General features: G+C 43.5%; 2 protein-coding genes, 1 long non-coding RNA gene and 2 other non-coding genes across 5 annotated transcripts; all 5 read left to right on the top strand.

Annotated features, from left to right (window-relative positions):
* The first annotated feature begins 761 nt into the window (after positions 1-761).
* Positions 762-1,881, top strand: LOC140272329 (uncharacterized). The gene is made up of 3 exons (XR_011907913.1): positions 762-842; positions 950-1,017; positions 1,557-1,881. It is a non-coding gene; the product is annotated as an uncharacterized lncRNA (long non-coding RNA).
* Positions 1,882-9,099: 7,218 nt separating this feature from the next.
* On the top strand, positions 9,100-14,453 carry prim1 (DNA primase subunit 1). The gene is made up of 13 exons (XM_072366697.1): positions 9,100-9,459; positions 9,922-10,079; positions 10,165-10,271; positions 10,395-10,468; positions 10,555-10,691; positions 12,166-12,224; positions 12,612-12,721; positions 12,865-12,956; positions 13,060-13,192; positions 13,338-13,407; positions 13,502-13,614; positions 13,957-14,055; positions 14,169-14,453. Exons 1-13 carry the CDS (start codon positions 9,351-9,353, stop codon positions 14,186-14,188), a joined length of 1,281 nt encoding a protein of 426 aa, XP_072222798.1. The 5' UTR covers positions 9,100-9,350; the 3' UTR covers positions 14,189-14,453.
* A 1,460-nt stretch (positions 14,454-15,913) lies between these two features.
* naca (nascent polypeptide associated complex subunit alpha) lies at positions 15,914-23,504 on the top strand. Its single transcript, XM_072367936.1, has 8 exons — positions 15,914-16,001; positions 16,582-16,656; positions 21,991-22,076; positions 22,303-22,380; positions 22,485-22,631; positions 22,787-22,915; positions 23,009-23,131; positions 23,383-23,504. The coding sequence occupies exons 2-8, from the start codon at positions 16,587-16,589 to the stop codon at positions 23,395-23,397; spliced, it is 648 nt and encodes a 215-aa protein (XP_072224037.1). The 5' UTR covers positions 15,914-16,001; positions 16,582-16,586; the 3' UTR covers positions 23,398-23,504.
* On the top strand, positions 22,142-22,215 carry LOC140272538 (small nucleolar RNA SNORD59). Its single transcript, XR_011907950.1, has one exon. It is a non-coding gene; the product is annotated as a small nucleolar RNA SNORD59 (small nucleolar RNA).
* LOC140272539 (small nucleolar RNA SNORD59) lies at positions 23,236-23,310 on the top strand. The gene has a single exon (XR_011907951.1). It is a non-coding gene; the product is annotated as a small nucleolar RNA SNORD59 (small nucleolar RNA).
* Positions 23,505-26,124: the final 2,620 nt, after the last annotated feature.

The raw sequence follows: 26,124 nt of genomic DNA, 5'->3' as shown, positions 1-26,124 counted from the left end.
TGGCTCCTGGAGCACAATCTTGGCTATGCACTATATTTAGTGGATAGTATCTCAAAGGAAAGAGCACAGGAAAACCCGCTAGCACAAAATAAACAGCTTTTCCTGCAGTACACTTGCCAGATCAGAGAGATGACAGAGGAACTGGAGAAGTTTAGGAAGAAGCAGGACATGCAGGCTAAAGCACAGGAAACTGGAGACCCGGGCTTTTTGATGGTGGAGTTTGGAGAATTCAAGGGCCGCTCCCTGAAGGAGGTTTATGAGGACCACAGCAAGGAGGCCCAGGCCCTCATTAATTACCTGGTTAGAGCAGGTGTCTGGCCCAACACCAACATGGCCTTGTTCAAGGCATATGTCTTGAAGAGACGGACATCTGCCTCCACTTCCTCTGCACCTCCATCTGCAGCCTCCACTTCCTCTGCACCAGGACTCCAAACTGGTCCATGGAAAACTGCCACTGTGAAAGCGCTGTTGGCGCGGGGCAAACATTTGTCTCCCTCACAGCTGGCAAAAAAGCTGACATCACCAGTTTAACCCTGTGAGTAGGAGTTTGAATTTCCCCTACAGCAGTTCTACATGTGTGGCTTTACCATTTTACTTGACTACACAGACTTGTCCACTTTTTTCAGCTCCAGCACCACAGTGTCCCTTACCACCACCTTCCAAACCCCCGACCAAACAGCTTTTCTCTACTGGTAAGTGCGCAGCATCTTGTGAACATTTGTCTCTGTGTGTTGTTAACAGTAGGCCTGATAGTTTTAATATTTGTTCATCAGGCACTTCTGAGGATGATGATGAGGAGCTGGTATCTGCTGCAGCGCAATGTGAAGCACAGCTAAATACAGGTGTGGCATATGACACAAATATTGTGTGAATGTTTAGTGACGGCACTAAAAAGCATTATTTTGTGGAAAATTTCTACGTTTTAAATATATTTTTCTTCACAATACAGAAATATATCACATCAACCGGGATGCATTCTTTGAGTGCACTTCTTCCAAACCTTAAGGATGTACAAAGGTCTCTGTGTATTGTTATTTTGCTTATCCCTGCTCACTTCAACTTAACTCTGCACATCCGTGTGCTCTAAAACAATCACCTGAATTTTTCACAGTTACACCGCATGCTCCTCCCATTCACGCTTTAGCTCCCTCTAACTCCCTCTGTCTCCCTCTCCCTCTGAGCCCACAGGACGGTGAACATTCGGTGTTCTAACGATTAGAATAGTAGTCACTACAGTGTCTGTGTGCATGTTTCATATCTGTGGGCATCATTAATTCGACTGAATTCATTTTGCATAATTTTCCTTACTCTATTTCATTTAATTGTAACTTTTTAACATCATTTCATTTAAAATTCAGCTGTATTTACTTCATATTTCTTGCATCTAAAAGTTCCACTGGCTTTTTTGCATTTTAACACCATTTTTTTCAGTTTCTTTCTGTAGTATTTCTGCATGGCGCCTGTTTGTTAGCTGCATTTATGGCATCTTAATATGAAACGCAACAGTCAATCTAATATTGTTTTGCTGCCTGTTTGCCTCACTTCTCCTTCATTAGCTCTTGCAGCCACTGTGCACCTTGAGGCCTGTGCCGATCCTCCACCAGCAGCGATACCAGGTCTTGTCATTCATCAGCCACCAGCTGAGCTCCCAAGTCACTGGAAGGGTCAGCTTCCATCTTTCCAGCAGGAGTGGATTCGGCGCACGTTATTCAAGGCCAACCCACGAACCGGCAAGCCAGAGCTAGTGACCCCGCTGAAGCTTTGGTGGCATCCTCCTCAGGCCCCTCTCATACACACCCAGCCTCCCGCCTCACCTGACCAGTTCTTCTGTCGGCCAGTCTACTTATGGATGCCCCAGAAGATGTTGCTGTTTCCTCTCGTCTGTGTCCGTCCAGCCTGTGGCAAGCACAGACTAACAGCAGCAGGGCTGTACCAAACAGTGCGCAAGGTGTTGGATATTGATGGGTGGTATGATCTTGCCACTGAGTATCTGGAGTGCAAACGCTGCTCTAAAAAGTATCCCGCTTGGTCTGAGGACATCTTAGGCCAGCTGGATACGGGCCACCGGAGCCAGTTTCCAGCTTTGCTTACATACAGGTATTCATAATGAATGTCAACCATTATGAGGTGCTTACATTTGTGTTGTTCTTTAGACATTACACTCTTTATTTTCCTTAGATACTCATGTGACATCCGGGTGCTGAGGATGATGAGGGAGAGGACAATGGGCAACAGTGCGACTCAACTGTACAGAAAACAAAAAACAGCCGCTTGGTGGAGGCAATGTGCATAAGGCTGTGCACTTTGCACAAGACTACCACCAAGAAGGCTGGAGTTTTCACCCCCAGATGGTCCAAGATCCTGAGCGACTACCACCACATCCAGGACTTAGTGCTTAGCAGTCCCGGGGTCCTGGCTGAGACGATGATCCAGCTCGTTGAGCTAAATCAGAGGACACTCATTCAGTGGTAGGTCAGGCACATTATTCACCTCAAATTGACTGAATAGTTCTCTAATGAATACATATCTAACAAAAAATGGTCTTCTCTCAGGTTTCAATGGCGACAGAAGAGCCAGGAGAAGAGTGTCCTTTCTCAGGGAATGGCTCCAACCAACCCGATTCCTCTGGCACCCGACCAGCTTCCACCACCAAAGGAGAAGCTGGGGCTCCTTCCCTCCACATCTGGCCCAAGACATGAGTTTGTCCTCCCTTCAAATCTGGAAGGACAGGCTCCTGTTCTGCGGCCAGGCCGACGGCCCGCTGCTGCCACCAAGGCACACCCTATTTTACCCTCCATGGCACCAGACCCTGCGCAGCCCATGTCACCACAGTTTGGCACTTTCATCGTTAATCCAGTCAAAACTGTGTCACTGGTACTGACACCGTCTGGTCCCTCAACTTCTAGTGCGGGCCCAGCTCCACTAATTCAGTCCCCTGCTGCTCCTGTGTCCCGGTACACAGAGAGGAACAGGCGCCGGCGGGCTCTTGAGGAGGAGAGTGGAGTCCAAAAAAGGAAATATGTCAGAGGAGTCGGCTACAACACCTGTAGCCAGTGTGGCCACCCCAAAACAAAAGAGTTCGGGCACAGCCGTCACGGGAATGAAACATTCTGCTCGCGTGCCTCGAACGGAAAAACACTTGAAGAGTGGTTAAAAGAGAAAAGACCACCAGCAAAATAAATTACAACTGTTTTGCTTGTAAATATTGTATATCCATGTATAGAATGTATATAGTTTTTATGCTTTTACTTATTTATTTTTTTTACTTAGTGTACAGTTTTTTACTTTTCTGTAGTTTCACTTCAGTGTTTTATTAAAATTTCATTGCCTCATATACAGACAATAAAGACTCTTGATTCTTAAATATTTGTTTATTTTACTTATATGTCCATATACATTAAATCTGATTGTACCAACATTTAAGACATCATCAAAAAAGCTCCATGTTGTCCCACAGCCTTTGAAGACACACTTTATTGTTATTATCATTACACAGAAACAGAAATAAACATTACAAGCCAATGAGGGGCATGTGATCTTAAAGTCAGCAATGTTCTTCATAATAAACACAAAATAATAAGTATGAATAAATACAATAACGTGACACTGTTATGGCATCAGTCTTATTATTATTATGGCTATTATTATTATAATAACAATAAAAAGATAAGAATTACTTGTCATTGGGGGCATAGAATCCTAAAGCTAAAGCCATGTTCTTAGTAATACACACAGAATAAGTATTAATTAATACAATGATCAGAAATCGCAATCGGATTTCTGATCGCTGGGAAGCGTCATAGCTCTGTCCGGCAGATCTCCGGTTCGCATCTACCTCACGCCAGGTGACTCAATTAACATACAACTAACAATGTTCCATAATGCTCAGAGATATCGCCTGAATATAGCTGTAGGGAATAATGTCAATGATATTTCTTTATTCTTTTTTTTTTTGGGTCTTTTTGCTGGCGAGACGAGCGGAAAGATCGGCTCCCTGCCTCCTCTCTTACTGTGTCCCGTCAATTTCGCCAAAGTAAACCCAAAGTAAGCCCAAAGTAAACCCACATTAGCCAATCACGTTTCCCTGTGGCTTACTTTTGACCAATCACGGTTCCTCCCTCTTCTCTGGCACACTTTGCGGAATTCCGTTGACCGGCAGTTCTCATCTTTCCATCTATAAGGTAAGTCGTGTTTTATTCTGTTATTGAACGTTAACTTCTTAGCTTTTCTGTGATAAATAAATAGCAAAGGCTGTCGCTAAACTTACTATCAAATGCAAAATATACAAAGTTTAAAATATTGCTTGATATGGGGATGATTATGTGTGAATTATGAGCGAAGCGCTGTTTTCTGATAATGGATGAATGGATGGATGGATGGATGGATGGATGGATGGATGGATGGATGGATGGATAGGTAGAAGTAAAACATTGCTGTCATCCTACCATACAACGCGAATAAGTGGCCATTACAGTTACAGAGTACAGTTAATACATTTCACAGCAATTTTCTTCGGCCTTAATGATGTTATGCTGCGTGCATTAAAGCCCATATGGACAGTTATACTATATGTATGTATTGAAAGTTAGCCTAATGACATTTTCCATGGTCCTGGGAGGGGTTGGCGTGATGTGGCGTTAATCCACGCATCTGATTTGCTGATAGTGCTAAACTCAAAGAGGAGGTGATGGCAGAGGCCAGGACTTTTGTCACTGGCCATGGTGGAGACCAAACTGACTTTTTAGTACTGGCTATGTACCAAGGCCAGAGATTAGTATGGCTCCTGGAGAGCAGTCTTGGCTATACACTATATTTACTGCATAGTATCTCAAATGAAAGAGAACAGGGAACTATCACAAAATAAACAACTGTTCCTGCAGTACACTTCCCAAATCAGAGAGATGACAGAGGAACTGGAGAAGTTTAGGAAGAAGCAGGACATACAGGCTAAAGCATGGGAAACTGGACACCCGGGCTGTTTGATGGAGGAGTTTGAAGAATTCAAGGGCCGCTCCATGAAGGAGATTTATGAGGACCAGAGCAAGGAGGCCCAGGCCCTCATTAATTACCTGGTTAGAGCAGGTGTCCGGCCCAACACCTGCATGGCCTTGTTCAAGGTATATGTCTTGAAGAGACGGACATCTACCTCCACTTCCTCTGCAGCCTCCATCTGCATCCTTCATCTGCAACCTCCATCTGCAACCTCTATCTGCAACCTCCATCTGCATCCTTCATCTGCAACCTCCATCTGCAACCTCTATCTGCAGCCTCCATCTGCAACCTCCATCTGCAGCCTCCATCTGCAGCCTCCATCTGCAGCCTCCATCTGCAGCCTCCATCTGCATCCTTCATCTGCAACCTCCATCTGCAACCTCCATCTGCAACCTCTATCTGCAACCTCCATCTGCATCCTTCATCTGCAACCTCTATCTGCAGCCTCCATCTGCAACCTCCATCTGCAACCTCCATCTGCAGCCTCCATCTGCAGCCTCCATCTGCAACCTCTATCTGCAACCTCCATCTGCATCCTCTATCTGCAGCCTCCATCTGCAACCTCCATCTGCAGCCTCCATCTGCAGCCTCCATCTGCATCCTCCATCTGCAACCTCCATCTGCAACCTCCATCTGCAACCTCTATCTGCAACCTCCACCTGCATCCTTCATCTGCAACCTCTATCTGCAACCTCTATCTGCAACCTCTATCTGCAACCTCTATCTGCAACCTTCATCTGCAACCTCTATCTGCAACCTCTATCTGCAACCTCTATCTGCAACCTTCATCTGCAACCTCTATCTGCAACCTCTATCTGCAACCTCTATCTGCAACCTCTATCTGCATCCTCTATCTGCAACCTCTATCTGCAGCCTACATCTGCAACCTCTATCTGCAGCCTCTTCCTCTGCACTAATCCAAACTGGTCCATGGAAAACAGCCACTGTGAAAGTGCTGCTGGCATGGGGCAAATATTTGTCTCCCTTACAGCTGACAAAGAACCCGACATCACCAGTTAAAGCCTGTGAGTGGAAGTTTGAATTTTGAATTTCCCCTACAGCAGTTTTACATGTGCAGCTTTACCATTGAGCAGCGTTCATTTACTGCCTGGTGCACTAATGTGGGCAACGAGCACGGTCCTTGTCCTGACAGCCTGAGCTGCATGTTGTGGTTTTTACATACTGACCTCGAACGAAACCCAAACTGCAAGCAGCAGACTTGATTGCAATGAGCCACAGGTGGTGGCTACACAGATTTGTCCACTTGTTTTCATCTCCAGCACCATGGTGCCGCTTTCCACCGAACACTTGGCCCAACGGCAGCTTTTCCTTCTGGTAAGTACGCATCATCTTGTGAGCATTTGTCTCTGTGTGTTGTTAACAGTAGGCCTGATGGTTTTAACATTTGTTCTTCAGGCACTTCTGAGGATGATGATGAGGAACTGGTATCTGCTGCAGCGCAATGTGAAGCACTGTTAAATACAGGTGTGCCCTGATAGGGTTTTCGTTCTTATTAACGAAGTCCCACCTTAAACAGAAAGAACCACACAAGAGATCAATATAAAGTTCAGCTTTTGCAAAAGGGGAGAGCCGTCGCTGCTTCAGCCACAAGTGTATGTGTCTAAGCAACCAACAACTATCTCCGACTCCCTCTTTGCAGCAGCCTGGTTTTATTCAGTGATAAGAAAAGGGGAAGAGCTTTACAAAACAAAAAGAGACACATCTGCAACTTCAGAGTGTGAGACCTTGACGATAATCATTCTAAGAGATACATCTACAAATTAGTTTGAATCAGACATTGTGCGTTGTAGTTTGAACTCAGTTAAACTCTGTCATGAAGCATCTCCCTTTGTTCATACTCACACACACATTTCATCATCACATGATTAGAACTAATGCAGTATAAGATCCATACATGATCACACATGATTTTTATGGTATAGCATATGAGTGCAATAAAAGCACAGGAATATAATTGTAAAACAGGGTATATCATGAGATAACAACTAAAAACTCTAACATGCCCTATGACACAAATGCAAATATTGTGAGAATGTTTAGTGACAGCACTAAAAATAAGTATTATTATAAAACTATCACCTGAATTTTCATGCCATTTTTTTCACAGATACACTGCATGCTCCTTTCATTCACGCTTTAGCTCCCTCTGAGCCCACAGGACGTTGGACATTTGTTCTAATGATTAGAATGGTAGTCACTGTGTCTGTGTGCATGTTTCATATCTGTGGGCATCATTAAGCTGCATTTATGGCACATTACTATCTAATGCAACAATCATCCTAACATTGTTTTGCTGTCTGTTTCCCTCTCATTCACACCCAGCCTCCTGCCTCACCTGACCAGTTCTTCTGTCAGCCAGTCTTTTCATGGATGCCCCAGAAGATGTGGCCGTTTCGTCTCGTCTGTGACCGTCCAGCCTGTGGTAAGCACAGACTAACAGCAGCAGGGCTGTACCGAAAGGTGTTGGCCATTGACGGATGGTATGACCTTGCCACTGAGTACCTGGGGTGCAAGTGCTACTCAAAAAAGTATCCCGCTTGGTTCGCTTGATGTACAAGATGAGCAGTCATCGCCCCAGATGGAATCGTTAGGTGCGACAAGGTCCAGGATCTCAGAATAGTCAGGAGACGAGTGTCCTTTCTCAGGGAATGGCTCCAACCAACCCGATTCCTCTGGCACCTGACCAGTTTCCACCACCGAAGGAGAAACTGGGGCTCCTTCCCTCCACATCTGGCCCAAGGCACGAGTTTGTCCTCCCTCCAAATCTGGAAGGACAGGCTCCTGTTCTGCAGCCAGGCCGATAGCCCCATTGTACCTGCCCCCACGGCACCAGACACTGCACAGCCCATGTCATCGCAGGTGCCTCGACTACCAGTACAGGCCCAGCTCCACTTATCCTGTCCTCTGCTGCTCCTGTGTCCCGGTACACGGACAGGAACAGGCTCTTGTGGAGGAGAGTGGAGTCCAGAAGAGGAAGTATATCAGATGAGTTGGCTACAATGGGCACCCAAAAACTAAGGAGTTTGGACACAGTCGTCATGGCAATGCTACATTTTGCTCACGTGCCTCAAATGGAAAATCTCTTGAAGAGTGGCTGGCAGAACAGAGAGCAGCAAAATAAGTTCTTAACTGTTTTCCTTGTATATATTGTGTGCTTGTATGTATAGTTCCTTGTATAATGTTTAGTTTTTTTTCTGAAGTGTGTGTATATTTTAAATATTTGTTTATTTTACATATGTTGATATACATTAAATCTGATTGTACCAACATCTAAGCCTGTATATCATAAAAAAAAGTTCCATATTGTCCAACTGTCTTTGAAGATACACTTTTTATTTTATTATCATTCTATAGAAATAAACATTACAAGTCATTGGGGTGCATGTGATCTTAAAGCCAAAGCAATGTTCTTCATAATAAACACAAAATAATAAGAATGAATCAGTACAATGACATTACATTTCTATGGCATCAGTCTTTGAGGGCACACTTATTATTTTTGCTGTTGTTATTATGATAATAATAAATACAAGAATGACTTGCCATTGGGGGCATATAATCCTAAAGCTAAAGCAATGTTATTTATATTATAACAATAAATAGATAAGCATTACTTGAAACTGTGGGCATTTTACCCTAAAGCTAAAGTCATTTTCTTAATAATACACACAAAATAATCAATACAATGACCAGAAATCGCGATCGGATTTCTGATCGCTCGGGGGAGCGTCATGGCTTTGTCCGGCAGATCGCAGGTTCGACTCCAGCTCACGGCGGGTGACTCGATGAACGTACATCTCAAAATGTACAGAGATATCACCTGAATATAGCTGTAGGGGATAATGTCTCTGATATTCTATTAGTCCGTATTTTCTGTGTCTTTTCGCTTGCGTGAGGGGGCGAAAATATTGGCTCCCTTTCTACAACGACAACACTTCCCATAATTCTCCCTTTTATGACGTCACTTCCGACTTTAGTCGTTGTAGGACGAATATTACAGGGTAGAGAGAGCTTCGAAAATAACTGTCTAACTGACATCATTGACATTACATAATTCTGCTTCCGCTCACTAATGACACCAATATTTACGCTCCTTTCTGGTAAATCCAATGGAAAGCCGAATGTTGGGAATTGTTTTGGCACTTACCAGCACATTTCCTGACTGTGGTGACGTCATTGTCTTATCCTCGTGTCATTGGGTCTGGTGTTGTCTCAGCGGTTTCCCGCGCTACTCTCAGCCTCAAACGCCAAACTGAACCTGTGGATTGAGCTAGCTAGCGACACAGTGATATATTCACCTATCCGTACGCTGGCATCAGAGCAGTTATTATAACACAATGCCGTCCTCAGACTACGATCCGGCTTGTCTGCCAGACTTATTACCGCTCTACTATCGTCGGCTGTTCCCCTTCTCACAGTATTACCGTTGGCTGAACTACGGAGGAGGTAAGTGTCCTCAAAACAAAGACCGGTGAATCTATCATAATTTAATGTTTGGGAACCAAGTGACATTTGTGTAAGATCTGGGTGTTTGTGACGGTTGACGTCGCAAAATCTTTAAACCCTTCTGCTCTCTGTTGTTGATAAATGTATGTCACATCAGCCTGTAGATCTGTAAGTCAAAACTAACTGTGTGCAAAATAACATCTGGCAAATATTAATGTTTTAAGATGAAAATGTTGCATTCAGTGTTCTACATTTACATGAACGTGAATACCTACAGTAATGCATGTATGTTACGTTTGTCTCCTTCAACCAAAGATGTGTTTATCCAAGTTTCTTGTGACCTTTACATTTTACATACTTTTTCCACGTAGTCTGTTTTGGTTGCTTTCATGTCTCAAAGAGCCAGCAACACTACAAGGGACTAATGTGTGTGTGTTTTCTTTTTCTTTTTAAAATCCTCAGTGCAGAAAAACTACTTTCAGAACAGAGAGTTCTCCTTCACACTCAGAGATGACATATACGTGCGCTACCAGTCCTTCAGCACGCAGAATGAGCTGGAGAAGGAAATGCAGAAGATGAACCCTTACAAGATTGACGTTGGAGCAGTGTACAGTCACCGGGTAAGACTTCATTCCGGTGCTTCGAAAGGGTTTGTGCACCGCTGCGGACACGTAGAAAAATGTTGTCACCGTTTGTCGCCCTCAGCCTAATCAACACAACACTGTGAAGTCCGGCAGCTTCCAGGCTCTGGAGAAGGAGCTCGTCTTTGACATCGACATGACGGATTACGATGACGTTCGAAGCTGCTGCAGGTAAAACTAATCACGTGGTTTATTTGTTTCTAATTGCAAGTAACTAAATCCCAACAGCGGTTTGTGTTCAGAACATAATTGCGGTCAAATCACTGAGATAGTATTTCCAAACTTTCATTGCAGTGCCGCAGATATTTGCCCCAAGTGCTGGACGTTGATGACCATCGCTATTCGTATCCTGGATAGAGCTCTTCGAGGTATGTTGCTGATCAAGCGTCGGGCCTCTGTTGCATTTTATGTTCAAATCGGTTTCGAGCAGATCTTTTTTTGCTATTATTTCCAGAGGACTTTGGTTTTCAGCACCTGCTGTGGGTTTATTCTGGCAGAAGAGGAGTGCATTGTTGGGTGTGCGATGAAGCCGCCAGGAAGCTCTCCGCGGCGGCGCGCTCTGCTGTGGCAGAATACCTCAGCCTGGTCAAGGTAACAAATTTCAAGCCTTTGAGCTATGTTTCAAGGAAAGTTGCAGAGTTTTCGAAAGTTCTATAATCTGTCAATTAATTTTAGCATTTACTGTCCAAACACAGAGGACCTCCTCTGGTTCTTCACTGAGCAGCATCATTGTATTTAGAAGTGTCGGTGTAGTTTCAGCATTTCTGAGTTTATAAACCCTCTCCTGAGGTCTCGAAAGTCATGTGCATCTGATAGTAGTTTTCAGCTTTGGCCTTTAGGTGCTGACATTTCTCCAGACTTCCCTCGTTTTTTCTTCCCTCCTTTTAATCATATTACACTCTGTAGAGCTTGAGGGAACGGTTATTTGTAATTTTCAATCAAGAAATATATATGTTCTTTAGGGCCGGGCACATTAACGTGTTATTTTTGCGTTAAGTAATGAATTCATTATCGCCGACAATTATTTGTCTCCCATTAACTCAGTTTATTACTTTTTTGTAAACAGCTGTTGCTCACAGGCTTTTATTTTGAAAAAGTCCATCGTGAGCGACCCTAGTATGTTGCTTACTGCTGCGGCTCACAGGAAACAGTCAGAAAAGAAAAGACTGGCAGATGAAGCGAGCTGAACAAACATGGAGAAGGTTACGGAACTTTTAAATGGCCATTTTTATTTCAAAGTTCTTCCAGACGGTGCAGTCGACAGAGCCAAAGTTCTTTGTAAGCACTGCAATGTTGAATCGTCTTAACACCGGCGTACTTCGATCATATGACTGTACATTTTCAATAAAAGTGGGTTTTATACTACTTTTGAATTCATTATTGTATTGAACAATGTGATTAATCGTGATTAATCAATCAGGAAATCATGCGATTAAAGAATTTAATATTTGCCCATCCCTAATATTCTTTTGAATTTGATGGTGACGACCCATCCTTGCTTAGAAGAATCTGTCTCCGCCACTTTCAGTCTCCACAGACAGCCTTTTTTTTTTTTTTTCTCAATGGAGATGGACAGATGCGCTGTCCTCCAGCGCAGCGTTGTTGGTTGAAAGTTGGCTCGAGCCGACGGGAGGCCAGACAACGGGGAACTGCAGAGAGCGAAGGAGCACATGTGACAGCTCAGACAACAGCTGCCCTGGACTCTTTGTTACTGAAAGCTTCGTTTCACTCCAGCACAACGCAGATCTTTTCCTGCTTTGATTTCAGCTGTGACGGCGCCACCAAGAACAGCTCACAAGTACACCATTAAAATAAAGAGTATAAAAACATGTATGAGTAAGCAATGGAGGGAGTCATAAAACAAATCCCTGTTAAGGCTAAATAATACGCGTGGAGCTTTGTTTTTTTTGTTTGTTTTTTTTTAAAGACCCCATCAAGTAGCTGCACGCCACGATGAAAATGGTTATTTACTGGTTCTTGCAGAACATCGCATGATAATACACCTTTGATGATGAGCAAGAGCTGATCTTTGAGGTGGGACCTTCTAATTACTGTTGTTTCACAGGGTGGTGAGGAGACGGTGAAGAAAGTGGTGCTGACGGATCCAATTCACCCTTCTATCAGGTACTACTTTGTTTAGATGTTTGTATTTGCTTTGACTGCTTTGGCATCTGTTCGGCCTCTTTCAACCCGGGACTGATGAGCCTTCGTTGCGCATTGTGTTGCGTGACAGCATGGAGGCGGAGCGAGGGGTCCAAGTCAGTCAGCTGCTGATAGGCCACATATGCAGCACTCTAACGGTTCTAACAGGCTTGATGTGTGTGAGCACACAGTGATGCGGGACTGACACGCCTCTGTTTGGCATTTGTGCATTAGGAGGAGGACCAGCTGTGCGCTAACCTATATCTTTTTTTTTTTTTTTTGTGGCGATAAGGAACCACACATGGGAAAGAGGCTTTTGGTTCTGTGGCTTTTGCTGTTACTAAGTGTCCGTACTTTTAATCATAACAGAGCATCTCTGAAAGTGGTGGAGAAGTACTTTCCACAATACGCGCTACAGGACCAGGACATACTGGGCCGCAAGGAGTCCGTAGACAAAGTGCTCTCTCTCATACCCGAAGATATCCTTTACACAATATACAGCATGATAATCTCACAGTTGGAACCAGTATCAGCTTGAAAAAACAGCTTTTTTGTAAATGTCTGTCTTAGAATTGAACAAAAAAAAACGTGCACAATTACTTGACCTTAATTTGTTCATTACATGTTAGAAAAGAATTACAGCAAGAATTCAAAAAAGAGAAGAATCCAGAGAGCCGCTGGGAAAGGGTCAAAGATCACGCCAGAATCAAACAGGTTGGTCATATCTGTGTGATATAATGAAACCTTTTCAGCCATTTTTGCCAGCTTTTACACATTACAACAGAATGACTTATGACGGCAACATTTCTTCTGCCAGGGCTCTGCCAAAAAGGGCCAGTACTTTGAAAATGAAATCATGTTGCAGTACTGTTACCCTCGGCTGGATGTGAACGTCAGCAAAGGTGTGAACCATTTGCTGAAAAGCCCTTTCAGTGTCCATCCCAAAACAGGTGAGCAAACTTCAAGGATGGGAGAAGTTCACCAGCCTTCAGAATGAAAGGATGTATGGAATGAGCAGGTAACCCAATGTGAATGAAGGGAGCAGCGTAAATGCACCACCATCTGAACCCTTCTGCTATTTCTGTTCCTGTCCAGGGCGCATCTCTGTTCCCATGGACCTCAAAGAATTGGACAGGTTTGACCCTTTTGCTGTGCCCACAATCAGGTGAGCGGCGTTTTGATGTCTCGTGTCCATCTGTGCGTGCAGTGGGATCCTCAACAAAGTGAAGGTGTAACTCTTATTTGCTTGTTTATTCAAGTCTGACCTGTGAGGAGCTGGATCGGCCCAGGGCAGGCGAAGAAGAAGAAAAGTCCGAGGACACCAAGGAGAAGGAAAACGAGAGAGACGCAGCAGAGAAGCGGAGGATCAGAGGTGCCGAACGCTGACAGAAATGACAAAAGCTGAACTGAAATTGTGTTTCGATAGCAGTCAAAACGGGCCGCACGCCCTGTGCAGATATTGCAGATTACTCTTCTTCTCGCACAATAAGGTGATGATAGCTTTGTAGAACAACCAGCCGACCCAACTGGTCCCAAACAGCACGGCTTTATTGCAGAACAGTCCGGCTGCTGGACTGACAGTTCCCAGCTGTTTACAGACTGTAGTTTAAAGGAGAGGGAATGACACGCAGCCGTAAACATGGCCTTCTGATCTGTGGTTGTAAATGTAAGTTAACTGTTTGCCAGTGGGCTCACAGATTACTTTCCCACACAGATTACAAAAGAACCAGCTTGGCCAAGTATGTGAAGTACTTTGATCAGTTCCTCGATGGAATGGCTCGTTCGTGGAGAGGAGAGCTTCTCCGAAAAAGTGGTGAGTTCAAGTTGTGGTAAATTCAACAGAGATTGAGCACACTTTGAGCATTATATATATATATATATATATATATATTTCTTATGTTTGCTTTGTCTTTCTCCACTATTCAGATCTTCAGAAAGAATTCTGAACAGAATGAACAATCAGAGAGCTACACTTCTGAAGACGCCCTGCTGCTTAATGCAGACGATGTAAAATTATTATTTTTTTTTTTATAAATAAACCATCTCAACAGCTTGGCTTTTATACCCGTTTCGCACCCACTAATTATAAATCTGTAATTTAAACAGCTAAATGTCCCTTTTTACTGTGGAAATGACTTGTCAAATGGAAGTTTTTGTCCACCTGTTTCTTACATTTTGATGCCTTTGTGAGAATAAATTTGGGATTCGTGCGCTTGTAAAACCTCGGCTCTTGTTTTTTTTTAAACTCATCAGTTTGACACGTTGGCAACGGGGTTGGGTATTTCAAACGGCCCATGGCAGATATTTAAGTAAATGTGTCCAACTTTTTTGAAAAAGGTGTGTAGATAATGGAAAATGAGTGCATCATAGCAGTTTGAATTTTTGTGGCATTTTGAAATGTCTCTTTGTTCAACTACCTCTGCAATTCTCTTGTTTGTTAAGAACTTATTTTTTCCTTTTTTTTTTTTCTTTTTTTTTTTTTTGAAACGCGTGTATTTGTAAAAAAAAAATTTACTAACCACTTAATTTTGAGCACTTTTTGGGCCTTTATCACGATGTCTAAATATATGAAAAGTTGTATATTGCATACCCTGTATGAGTGCATTTGATTTGATTTTCTACTTGATTTCTGTTTAGTTCAGTATTTGATTAAATATGAATTAAATTTATTTAGGTTGACGGGGTGGACCACAGTAACAAAGATCACCTTTTGACATCAATATAAGACTGAGAATGGGAAACTGTATAAATGATCTATGTAAGAAATAAAACCATTGAATTCTAATACTACGGCCAGGAAAAGTGCAATTGGCTATTTTCAGAAATGCGGTAATTATGAAGTTACACATCCTTTATTGGATGTGCGATTTATTTTTCGAGGCTTACAAAGAATAAGAAGTCTTGTATTTAGCTCAGAGGGTCGACCATTTCAAAGATTTTAAAATCCAAGATCTCTGAACTTTGATGGTCAGGTGAGTTGGCATGGAGTAAACTAGAGGCTTAGAGACGGTGATTGTTGCTATTCTGCAATGCTAAACTAGTGTCGGTGTTGGCAGGAGTATGACTTTTTCTCACTTAAAGTTCCTCTGGCCTGTGATTGGCGACTCGTCCAATGGCAGCTGGGACAGGCTCCAGCCCCCCTGCAACCCTGTATTGGATTAAGCAGGTAAATTTAATGAATGGATGAATGAAGTTACTCTGGCATTTTTTTAATGTACTTTGTGGTTTTGTGTAATCTGATCAACACGTTTCTAAGTGGAATATAGCTCAGAAATCTGAAAACAAAACTAAACTTGAGCATACTTGATTATTCAATGCTTGTTAGAACCTCCTCTCAAAGTAACATTCATAGACATAGACAGAATATGTGTCATTATTGCTTAAATGTTTTTGTTTTAAATTAAATTAAATTGTATTGTTGGGATGTAAAAAAAAAAAATTATATTACGTTTTTGTTTTTTAATCATTCATTTTACCATAAGGTGCTGGGGCATGAAAGTCTTTCTGTTAAAATAGCTTTTTTTTTTTAAAAAAACAACTTTTAGTTATGAAATGAAAAACACTTTGACATAACCATTATATTTGAAAACATAAAATAACGTGAAAAAAACAAAACAATGTGACGTGAAAAAAATCTTGTTCATACGCTGTTTCTTTAAATAACCCGGAAGCAGAAGGCGCTGCTCCACCGGATATTAGCGCGAAACTGAGGTCAGAAGTTCTCTCTCACAGCCATCTTGGAAATATCGTCCTGAGTCGGTGAGTTTCTCTGCTAATAATCAAACGTCATCCAACCACTTTTCACACATTTTCGTTCTTTCTGAAGGGTCAGCGTGTTTAATTAAAGTAGGGCCATCAGATTGGTGTGAATATTATTCCTGTTTGACCTTTCCGTTCAGCGAAAAATGTGCCGTTGTACCACTGGCTGCCGGCTCAAAATGGGGGAACATGCTGGGAAACGGTTTACAAGCAGTCTGTCAGGGCCGCAGTGAACTGTTCACCATGAGTTGTTCTGTTAACTTCAGTGACAACTAAACGGTTACATGAAAACGTGTCTAACTGGAGGAAATGTGGTAGAATACGCTGTTACCAGTCGTTAGCTTTTCTCGGTTGTGGCTGAAGTAGCCCGCTGGCTAGCAAAGTCCAACATTAGCCGAATGTGCCTCCAGTGCGTTACTGAAAGAGCTTACAAGCTAAAGCATGGGCTCTGTCACCTGTTCAACCCGTCATGGCAACTCGAAGCCTCTATTGTTGCGTGCCAACATAGCTGTCTCAAAGATTTGTTGCCATCGCTGACAGCTAAATCTCGTGTTAACAATGTTTTTATTTTCCCTACCAGCAACCATGCCTGGTGAAGCTACAGAAACGGTCCCAGTCACCGAGCAGGAGATGCAGCAGCCTCAAGTGGAGACTGGTTCGTATACTTTAACTCATCAATATGCATGCAGCGCCTTCTGTTACAAAGCGGGGTGTTGGATCTCTTAGGCACTTGAGGTTGTGTGATAGCATGATTATTAGGTTTTGGGGGTTGACTCAGCTGGCAGGACACTGAGTTGATGTGACAGGTGACAGTTATTTTGACTGTTGCCAGCCATGTGGTGGGGAAACCAAGGGATTTGACTAGTTGGCTTTGATTGTTAAGAGTAATCCAGGACCCCTCTTTCATTTGCCCAAACTCAATGGGGCTTTGTGACGTGCACTGACGACTAGATTTGACACACAATGCATGTTGTTGAGTGTTTTTTTCTTTCTTTTGTGTGCGACTGAGTGTGTGTGTGTGTGTGAGCGCGCATGTTATAGGTGTCTTGAAAACCCACAATGACTTATTTGGATTTGACATAGTTTGCAACAACACTCATTGTTTACAATTTCCTCTACTTTTTCTAATCCTTGTCATTTTAAACAAGTGAGACAGAATTTTTATTTTTTTACCTCGACAGTATGTCATGAATGAAGACTTTATTAATTTGTCATTATGTTTTTGACAGATAAATTATTAAACTAAGTTGATAACATATTTGGGTCGGGGGGTAGAAGCGTAGCAGAGAAGGTGTTGCAGCAGCTTGGCAACAACAGTGTTGGGAGGTAACGTGTTCATTCACAGCAGAATATTCAGGGGCTCTTGACAGTAATGTTCTGGATCGTATCATCTGTTTTGACCATACACAGCAATCCCTCCTTCTTTACTCTTTCTGCCAGCACTGCCTGAGAGCTGTGTGGAGAAGTTTTGGAGTCAGGAATATGTTCCTGCAGCAGTGATCCTGTAAAACTCGTGACGCTGAATTCCCAGCACCGCAGCTTTGTTCTAATCAGTGCTTCACCCGTCCGCTTTTCTTGCAAATGATCTCGCATGCCCTGTGACGATCGATGGAAGAAATGGTTTAAATTTCCTCCTCCTTGTTCTCTTTGCTTCTGCCCCGACACCCACCACACCTCTTCTTGGGCTTGTCTGAATTTGAGTTCTCTTTTTTTCTTTCTTTTTTTTTTTTTTTTTTTTTTTTGTCTGGCCATCACTGAGGCTTTGGAAAGCTCCATCAGCCCCGCCCACATGTAAACGACTTTCTCTCTGGCATAGTAACTCGTAATAAGCACACATTATTTAAAGTTTTAAGTTGGTTGTTGCTTTAGTCCAAACAGCAAGCAAATCTATAGGAATTCTTCATTTGGTTGGCTGTTGCTCACTACAGTTAAACTGCTTTGTCCACCAAGATGCACCATTCTTGCTTGTTCAGTTTTGCTCAGTCTAATACCAGGTTCATTCTACATGTGATGAGGCTTAAAATAAATGTGAAATAGACCGTTTTTACCATCAGTTTACCCGTGTGGGACGCCAATGTGAAGACTTTATCTTGTTGTTTTTTTAGTTGCACTGAAGCCCAATCCGGGTGGGGGGGGGGGGGGGGTGTTCCATTTTTAGTGAAATCTTTACATTTGATAGTGACTGAATGTTTGGCATATTGAAATATCATTAAAGCTGTGCATTAATGTACGTGTGCAAAGCTCTGTAGTTATTTATCTTCTTTCTGTAGATTTGTTTTAATTTTGGACGGTGAATGGATTCCTGACTTGTTTTATGCAAATCCTTTTGTCTTGGACAATACAATGTTGGTCACATGAGGACACTGCATGGAATTTGGGGCACAATCACTGTTTTTCTTTCTTTTTTTTTCCCACATTGAGCACCCACCCATCCCCTGTCCTCTTATCTTTTTAAGTCAAATCAGTACCCAGTTCCACAGTGCTGCAACTTTTTCACAAACTAGTTTCCTTTCACGTGTGGAGCACTTTTGTTTTTTCGTTAAGTGCTTCTGTGATGCTTGATCATTCTACCCCCCCCTCCATTACTGCTGTTGCTCTTCCCTCATCAGCTGCAGGAGTTTTGAATGCTCCTCTTACTCTGAGTAAAAACCCTCCAGGAACCTCCGTATGCGCTCAAGAGACGAAGTTTGCTGAAGAAGCTTGCTCTCAGGCTTCCTGTGATCAAGCAAACGGTGTCGCTGCAACTCAAATTACCGAGCAAATGGATGCGAGTGGTTTGAAGGCAACGCCTGTCTCTTGCCAAGAGTTTACTGCTGACTCAGGGGCTTCAGCTGGTTTGCCAGCTCATGAGGAATCCGTGCTTTCTGCTGAGGCTCCCATCTCTTCCTCCGAGCTGCACATTTGTGAAGAAGCAGCAGCTGCCAAAGAAGAGGAAAGCCAGTCCTTGGTTGGAGCCGAAGAATTGACCAGCCAAGTGATCGAGCAGATTTCTGTTGACGTAAAGGCCCTTGAAGTAGAGACAGGCGCAGCAGCAGAAAAAAATATTCCTGATTCGAACCAATTTGTCCCTGAAGATGTTGGCGCTGAGAGTGAGGATGGGATGAAAAGTGAAGCCCCAAAGACCTCAGTGGATGGGTTTAGGAATCTGTGCTCAGACGCAGCTCGAGATCAAGTATTGCCTGATGATGTGGCTGCTGAAAATGAAAATGTGGACAGGAAGGAGCCTGTGATCCTTCTCTCCAAGACCTTTCAGTCTAAGGGCGGCACAGCAAATGAAGCCCCACTTCTTTCCACCCACCACCTGTCAGGTTGGTTTATATTCTGAGAGAACCCATGATTGTCCCCTCGCTGTATCTTTGTCTGTCTTTTGAGGACTTTTTTTGTAGGCTGGATAAAAGGATTGAAACTGGCTCCTTTTGTTTGAGTTGATTTTGCTATCTGCAAAGATTCTGTATTTTGTGGATGAATTTTTCACTAATTGAAATTACTTTGATATTTCAGAGTCAAACTATATTGTATTTGTATTTAATTAGACAAGAATACATAACCAGTTGCCACTGTTTTGTTTTCTTTGCCAGTTGAAGCACCAGATACACGGTGCCGTTTGTGTAGGATTACTTATCAGTTACTTCATGAGGTGTGATGTGCACTGCCAGTACAGTTTCCTTTGTCTGCTCCAAAGTGCATCCTGACAAAATGTAGACTGAGGTTTTCTGCGTGAAACTACAATTAAACATTGTGCATCTTGTCTAACAATTTCCATCAGACTCTAAAGTTTGGGGGGCGTGTTCATTTGTTCCTAACCTAAGCAAGGAGAGTGCTGCTTGGTTTGTGAACGTTTAACCCGCATGAGTAAGACTTCCACCGTTTGGTCAAAACATTTAAAGACTCTCTCTCTGTTCAGCTCCACCTCCTGCTCAAGCTTCCTCCCAGCAACCTCGGGCAGCTTCAGGCCCTGCTAAACCCAAAGGCAAAGATGCCAAGAGCGCACAGGGCTCCTCTGCCCCAAAGGCTGTCCCTGGCAGAAGAAAGCGCTCCTCTATGTCTGCCTCTTCTGCCTCTCCCACCTCTCCAAAATCTACTCCCTCCTCTACCCCTCTGTCACCTGTACCATCGCCCTTGGCTTCCTCAGCTGGTGGCTCTTCTTCTAGTCAAGCTACCCGCACCGCCCCAAAAGTAGTCAAGGCTGGCAAACAGGGCAAACCTAAGAAAGGAGAGCCATTTATGCCTGCTCCTACCCAGGTTGACTGCAAGGTCACCGAAGTGAGCGAAAAGCCAGAGGAGCCTAAGTTCCAGAGCCCTATGACTAATGAAGCGAAACCTGCTCCAGTTGAGCCCAAAGCTCAGTCACCAGCTGCTGCAAAACCAGTTTTAGCACCAGCTGCATTTAAAGTTACCTCAAAGCCTGCTGTTGCACCGCCAGTTTCATTTTCAGATGCTATTGTGTCAAGCCCTCCCAAATCGGTTGAAGTGAAGGCATCCTCATCAAAAGCAGCTCCTGTTATGGCTGCTGCTGATGATGAGCTTCCTCCACTTATCCCACCTGAGAAGCCAGTTAAAATGCCAGTAATTCCACCTCTAGTTGAAATACAGGGTGCAAAGCTTGCTAAATCTCCATCTGAGCCCAATCCTCTGAGTTCTGCCAATGCCCCAGTAGAAGTTACTAAAGGCAAGATGGACAACGAGCCCAAAGCTGTGCCTGTTCAGGCTCCAGTAAAATCTGCAGGCGCTGCCAAACCAGCTCTTACCGAAGCTCCGAAAGCCATTTCCAAGGCTGAGACTGACAAGCCAGCTGATCAGGCCAAATCGGCCTCTAACATGGTTCCTAAACAAGTTAAAGAAACTAAAGCTTCACCCCCTAAGGTTGCAAAGCCAGATGTAGAGATCAAGCCAGCTCCCGTTGAGGTTAAGAAGCCAGCCCCTGTAGAGGTGGTGAAGCCGGCTCCTGTAGAGGTGAAGCCGGCTCCTGTAGAGGTGGTGAAGCCGGCTCCTGTAGAGGTGGTGAAGCCGGCTCCTGTAGAGGTGGTGAAGCCGGCTCCTGTAGAGGTGGTGAAGCCGGCTCCTGTAGAGGTGGTGAAGCCAGCTCCCGTTGAGGTTAAGAAGCCAGCCCCTGTAGAGGTGGTGAAGCCGGCTCCCGTAGAGGTTAAGAAGCCGGCCCCCGTAGAGGTTCAGAAGCCAGCTCCCGTTGAGGTGGTGAAGCCAGCTCCCGTTGAGGTGGTGAAGCCAGCTCCCGTTGAGGTGGTGAAGCCGGCCCCCGTTGAGGTTATGAAGCCAGAGAAGGTGCACATGCCAGATGAAGCTGCCAAGCCAGCCTCTGAGAAGGTTGCCAAGCCAGCCACTGAAGCAGAATTGGTTGAGGTTAAAGCGGCTCCTGTTGAAGCTCCTACACCATCCAAACCAGCGGCTAAGCCCTCATCTGCTCCCTTAAAACCTGCTCCTGTTGAGCCTGCCGTTGCCCCCCCAGCTCCGCGTAAACTTACTTTTGCAGAGGCAGTTGCAAAACCTGCACCTGTTAAACCTGAAGTCGAGATAATCAATGCTGCTCCCTCTGAAACTGTCTCCTCTCCTAAACCTGCCCCCACTCCTGCTAAAACCCCAGTCAAGGTGGAACCTGTGATCAAGAACAACAATGGTATTTTCCCCTTTCTCTCCTTCTGTGTTCTGGGAACTTGTCAGATACTTAGATATGCCATATACCCTTAAAAAGCCAATCTTGTGACGTATGAATAAGCCTTGGTTAAGGTCAGTAGCTACCTAGCTGTTGGTACTGTGGACGTTTGTCAGCTAACTTGTGTTTGGGTGGGAGGGTTTTCTGTTCTCAAGTTTGATTTGATGGGGACATCACTCCAATCTGTGGCTCTATTGCATACATACTGTTTACTCTCGCTGTTGATGATTCCTTGATTCCAGAATTGATGCTGCTTTTTTCAGGTGACTAGGATTACTTTTTTTTTTATATATATTTATTTTTAACTGGTTGTTTGTGTAGGATCTGGCACAGAGTCGGACAGCGACGACTCAGTCCCTGACCTGGAGGAACAGGACTCTGCTCAGACACAGACACAACAAGCCCAGGTAAGACTTCTGTCTGGTCCTGATTATTATATTCACCGGTTGAACAGACGCCGTTTGCCATTAACTCTTCAGTGATGATTTGTACAGTGACTTTCGTTCTTCTGAGCCTACTGAAGCCAGCCTTTCTGTCCTGAGAAGAGATGTTTATTTAATTTAAACGTGTCAATCTTTTCCTTCGAATCTCATCGTTGACATGTAAAGAAAACCACATTTTCTACTTCCTCAGCTTGCAGCAGCTGCAGAAATAGACGAGGAACCCGTCAGCAAAGCCAAACAGAGCCGCAGTGAAAAGAAGGCACGAAAGGTAACGGTCATTTCTCCGTTGGTTTTGTGCTAATGTGAACTGGTTTCCTGCTACATCTCTGCCAGAAGTGTCCACATCGGTAACATTATTTGCCTTCTTTGCAGGCGATGTCAAAGCTTGGTCTCAGGCAAGTAACAGGAGTCACCAGGGTCACCATTCGCAAGTCAAAGAACATCTTGTTCGTCATCACCAAACCAGACGTGTACAAGAGCCCAGCGTCAGACACGTACATCGTCTTTGGTGAAGCTAAGGTAACCAGCAGCAATTCAAACCCGCCTTCATGTTTGCTGTGCGGTTACTCTGGAACTGTTGCGACTCAGCTTTCCATAAGCCAGTAAAACAAACCGCTTGCCTCGCGTTGGTGCTGTACTGATTTCTCGTTTCTTCCGATGTTTTCGTGCAACAGATTGAAGATCTTTCCCAGCAAGCCCAGCTGGCCGCCGCAGAAAAGTTCAAGGTACAGGGAGAGGCGGTATCAAACATCCAGGAAAACACACAGACGCCCACAGTACAGGAGGAGAGCGAAGAGGAAGAGGTAGGCTGGGTGTTTTTTTCCCTTTAAGTCCAGAAAAATGTGATTACTTTTCGTAAATGAGGTGACAAATCCTCGCCTTCGTTCTTTTCATAGGTTGATGAGACCGGAGTTGAGGTGAAGGACATTGAACTCGTCATGTCACAAGCCAACGTGTCGCGGGCAAAGGCTGTACGCGCTCTGAAAAACAACAACAACGACATTGTCAATGCTATTATGGTAAGATTTGAAATGTTTTGGGTTGGCTGGCTGTGAAATGTTTGCAGGGTCTGCACAGCAACACATTCTAAGCGACTCTCCGGTTCTATACATGTATGCAGACCTCTTCAGTGATGATTGATTACAGTGACTTTCGTTCTTCTGAGTTCACTGAAGCCAACATTTCTGTCCTGAGAAGAGAGACCCTCTTCTCCGTGTGAAAATGAACGTTTTAATTTGTGCTGACTGTTTTGTTTTTTCTGTCTTTGCAGGAGTTGACAATGTAAAAGGGACCCTGTCAACAAAGAGTCGAAGAAAGGTTGCTGATTTAATCTAAGCTCGTTTATACAATTTATACCCAAGATGGAAATAAAGTTGTGGCTTGATAAAATTACGTTGTGGCGTCTTTTGCAGTTCTTTGGGATGTTTGGAGAACTTACTCCATCTGTTGGGCTGATTATCAGCCTGTTTGAGCTCAAAATAGGCTGATATCTTTAAGTACGAGACAAAACTTGATCAAAGTCTCTGAGACATGTCCACTGATGTCTCTCCCATGTGAATAAGTTGTTTCCGTGGATCTTACTTTTGTTTTTGAGGTGCTCTGACTTTTTATGCATTTTATGAGATCCCATGAGTTATGTTCAAATTTAGAAAATAATCAAACATGTAAGGCGGATTGGATTTAGATCAGTGTTTTTAGGCCATAAAGATGTCCGCAAGTATCCTTTTTTCATTTAAAGGGAAGACCTCAAAGGCAACTGTTGGGATTTGACTTTATTTAATTTTATCACTCACTGGCTGCCGCACCACAGCATGCATTCAATAATCTTGTTTCATAAGAGAATAAGCTGAATTTTTTTTTTATTTGTAAATTATATTTGCATAAAGGTTTGATGGTTCTTCTACTGAAATATGAGCGTGATGATTAGGACAAACTGAATATATCAGTTAAGGTTTGGCGAAACTGTTGGGGTTCAATTCTTCTACACGAGTTTTCAAATTGATCAGCAAGGTAATTATTAACAATCTCTCCTGGAAACCATGTATCAGAATCAAATAGATGCGGTATAATGAGTGATTGAAGATTTGATTCCAAAGAGTTATTGTGTCAGGTTGTTGCCCTCCTGTACAGGTTTTTATTACAACCGAGCTGAAGAAGCCTCTAACTGAAGACACAATTGTTTAATCTCCATATTTTGAAGTTGTCCATTACTTTTATCATCTTAGGTGACATTCTTTGCAACTCCCAGCCTTTCTGTTGGGGATAAGCCCCTCACAACCTTGACCTGGATGGTTGGTCTCTCTGCAACTCAAAGACACAAAGAAGTGCGTTTATCACCTAACAAATGGCTTTCAGGCTTTTGATGGCACTCAGAAACAAACCAGATTGTGATCAGACTCGTATTTAGTGGAGTCGGCAGAAATTGAACGGACTGCCAAAAGGCATAAAACTTAAGGTTGAACATTTCCAGGAAAGAGTGGCGCAGTTTTTCTGTTGAGTACAAATGTAAACTGGAATAACGCGACGTAAAAAGTTTCACAAGCACCATAAGCTCTGAACTTTCATATCTTTTATCAGATGTTGGACTTTAATCAGCTTGTTAGAGCTGTAACTTGTTCACACTCATCTCGAGAGAAAAAAACAAAACATTTCCTTCTCACAACAATCTGCAGCCGTGGGCTCTTCTGGGCAGCTGCTCACCACTCTGAAAACGTAAACATCGAGCTCTCACAGGCTGATACCATAGCTGTTTTGTCTTTCACTTCCTGTTCAGTGTTTCACTGACCTTCCCTGTTTTTGTTTTCTAAAAAGAAGGAAGTTAAACAAACAAGAAAATCTGTGTTAGTAGTGACTGAGACACTGCAGGGTAGAAGTCTTCAGGTCTTTTACAACACGAAATCTCCCCAGGTAACAGATGCTGAGGCCCCTCTTTCTTCCCGTTTTAGGATGAGAACACTTGACTAATCCAGCTCTGTTTCGACAAACCCACTTTTTCATCGCTGTAGCAGGATGGGCTTTTGATCCACGGCTTTCACGTTTGTGAGGGAGCAGCCATAAACCAGCTATCCATTTTCCATTCCTGCTTAAACAAACTGAGGGTGACGTCGGAGCTGGAGCCTGTCCCAGCTGCAATTGGGCGAAAGGCAGGATACACTCTGGATGAGTTGCCAGTCGCTACATAGCAGCGACAAACAACACCAAAAAAAAAAACATGCACACTCACTCTTAGGATCCATTTAGAGTCACCAATTAACCAAACATGTTTTTGGACTTTGGGTGGAAGCTTAGAGTACCTGGAGAGAACCCACGCATGCAAAAAGCCTCTGATGTTATTCGAACCAGGATCCTTCTTGAATTTTAGCCTCATTATTGATGATCAAAGCTGCCAAACATCATTGCTCTGCCTCCTGACCCTGCAAATTCAGTGGATTTACACCAGGGGTGGATTAGGCTTTACTAGCACATTATGTAGGAAATGGAAACGCCTCCCCACAGGTTGACACACACTCCTGATGAGTCCGAGGTATTTCTGGAAAATCAGTTACCTGACTCAGTTCTTATGTCTTCTGAACTGTTACTATCAATTCATTCTTTTAGATAGTTTTAAATATTTGTCTGACTAATGGGGGATGGATTAATAAGGCACTGGGACTACAACACAGCATTCAAACCATGTGCAGAAATCAAATGAAAACTGATAGAAATGTCTCACCATGGTTAAGTCTTGAGAGTTTCCGTCTTTACTTCCAAATTATCAGGGTCCTGACTTGTAACTTTTCTGGGTTTTAATTTTTTTTTTTAAGTTTCATTAAGAAAATTTGATTGTTTTTCCCATTTACCTCCAATATCTAATTTTTAGACTTTTTTTGGACAAAGATCATTACGTTTTGTGTTTGTTTTCTTTTCTTTCTTTTTTTTTCCTCATACGATTCTGCAGGGTCCCCTGGAGTTCAGATATGTTTACGTGCTCGTGGTTCCCCGGTCCTGCAAGTCTCACATACAGTTGGGGGTC

Source organism: Leuresthes tenuis, unplaced genomic scaffold (assembly GCF_036924035.1).
Source record: "Leuresthes tenuis unplaced genomic scaffold, fLeuTen1.0.hap1 SCAF_16, whole genome shotgun sequence".
NCBI lineage: Eukaryota > Metazoa > Chordata > Actinopteri > Atheriniformes > Atherinopsidae > Leuresthes > Leuresthes tenuis.
This window is presented reverse-complemented; position numbering and strand designations above follow the sequence as displayed.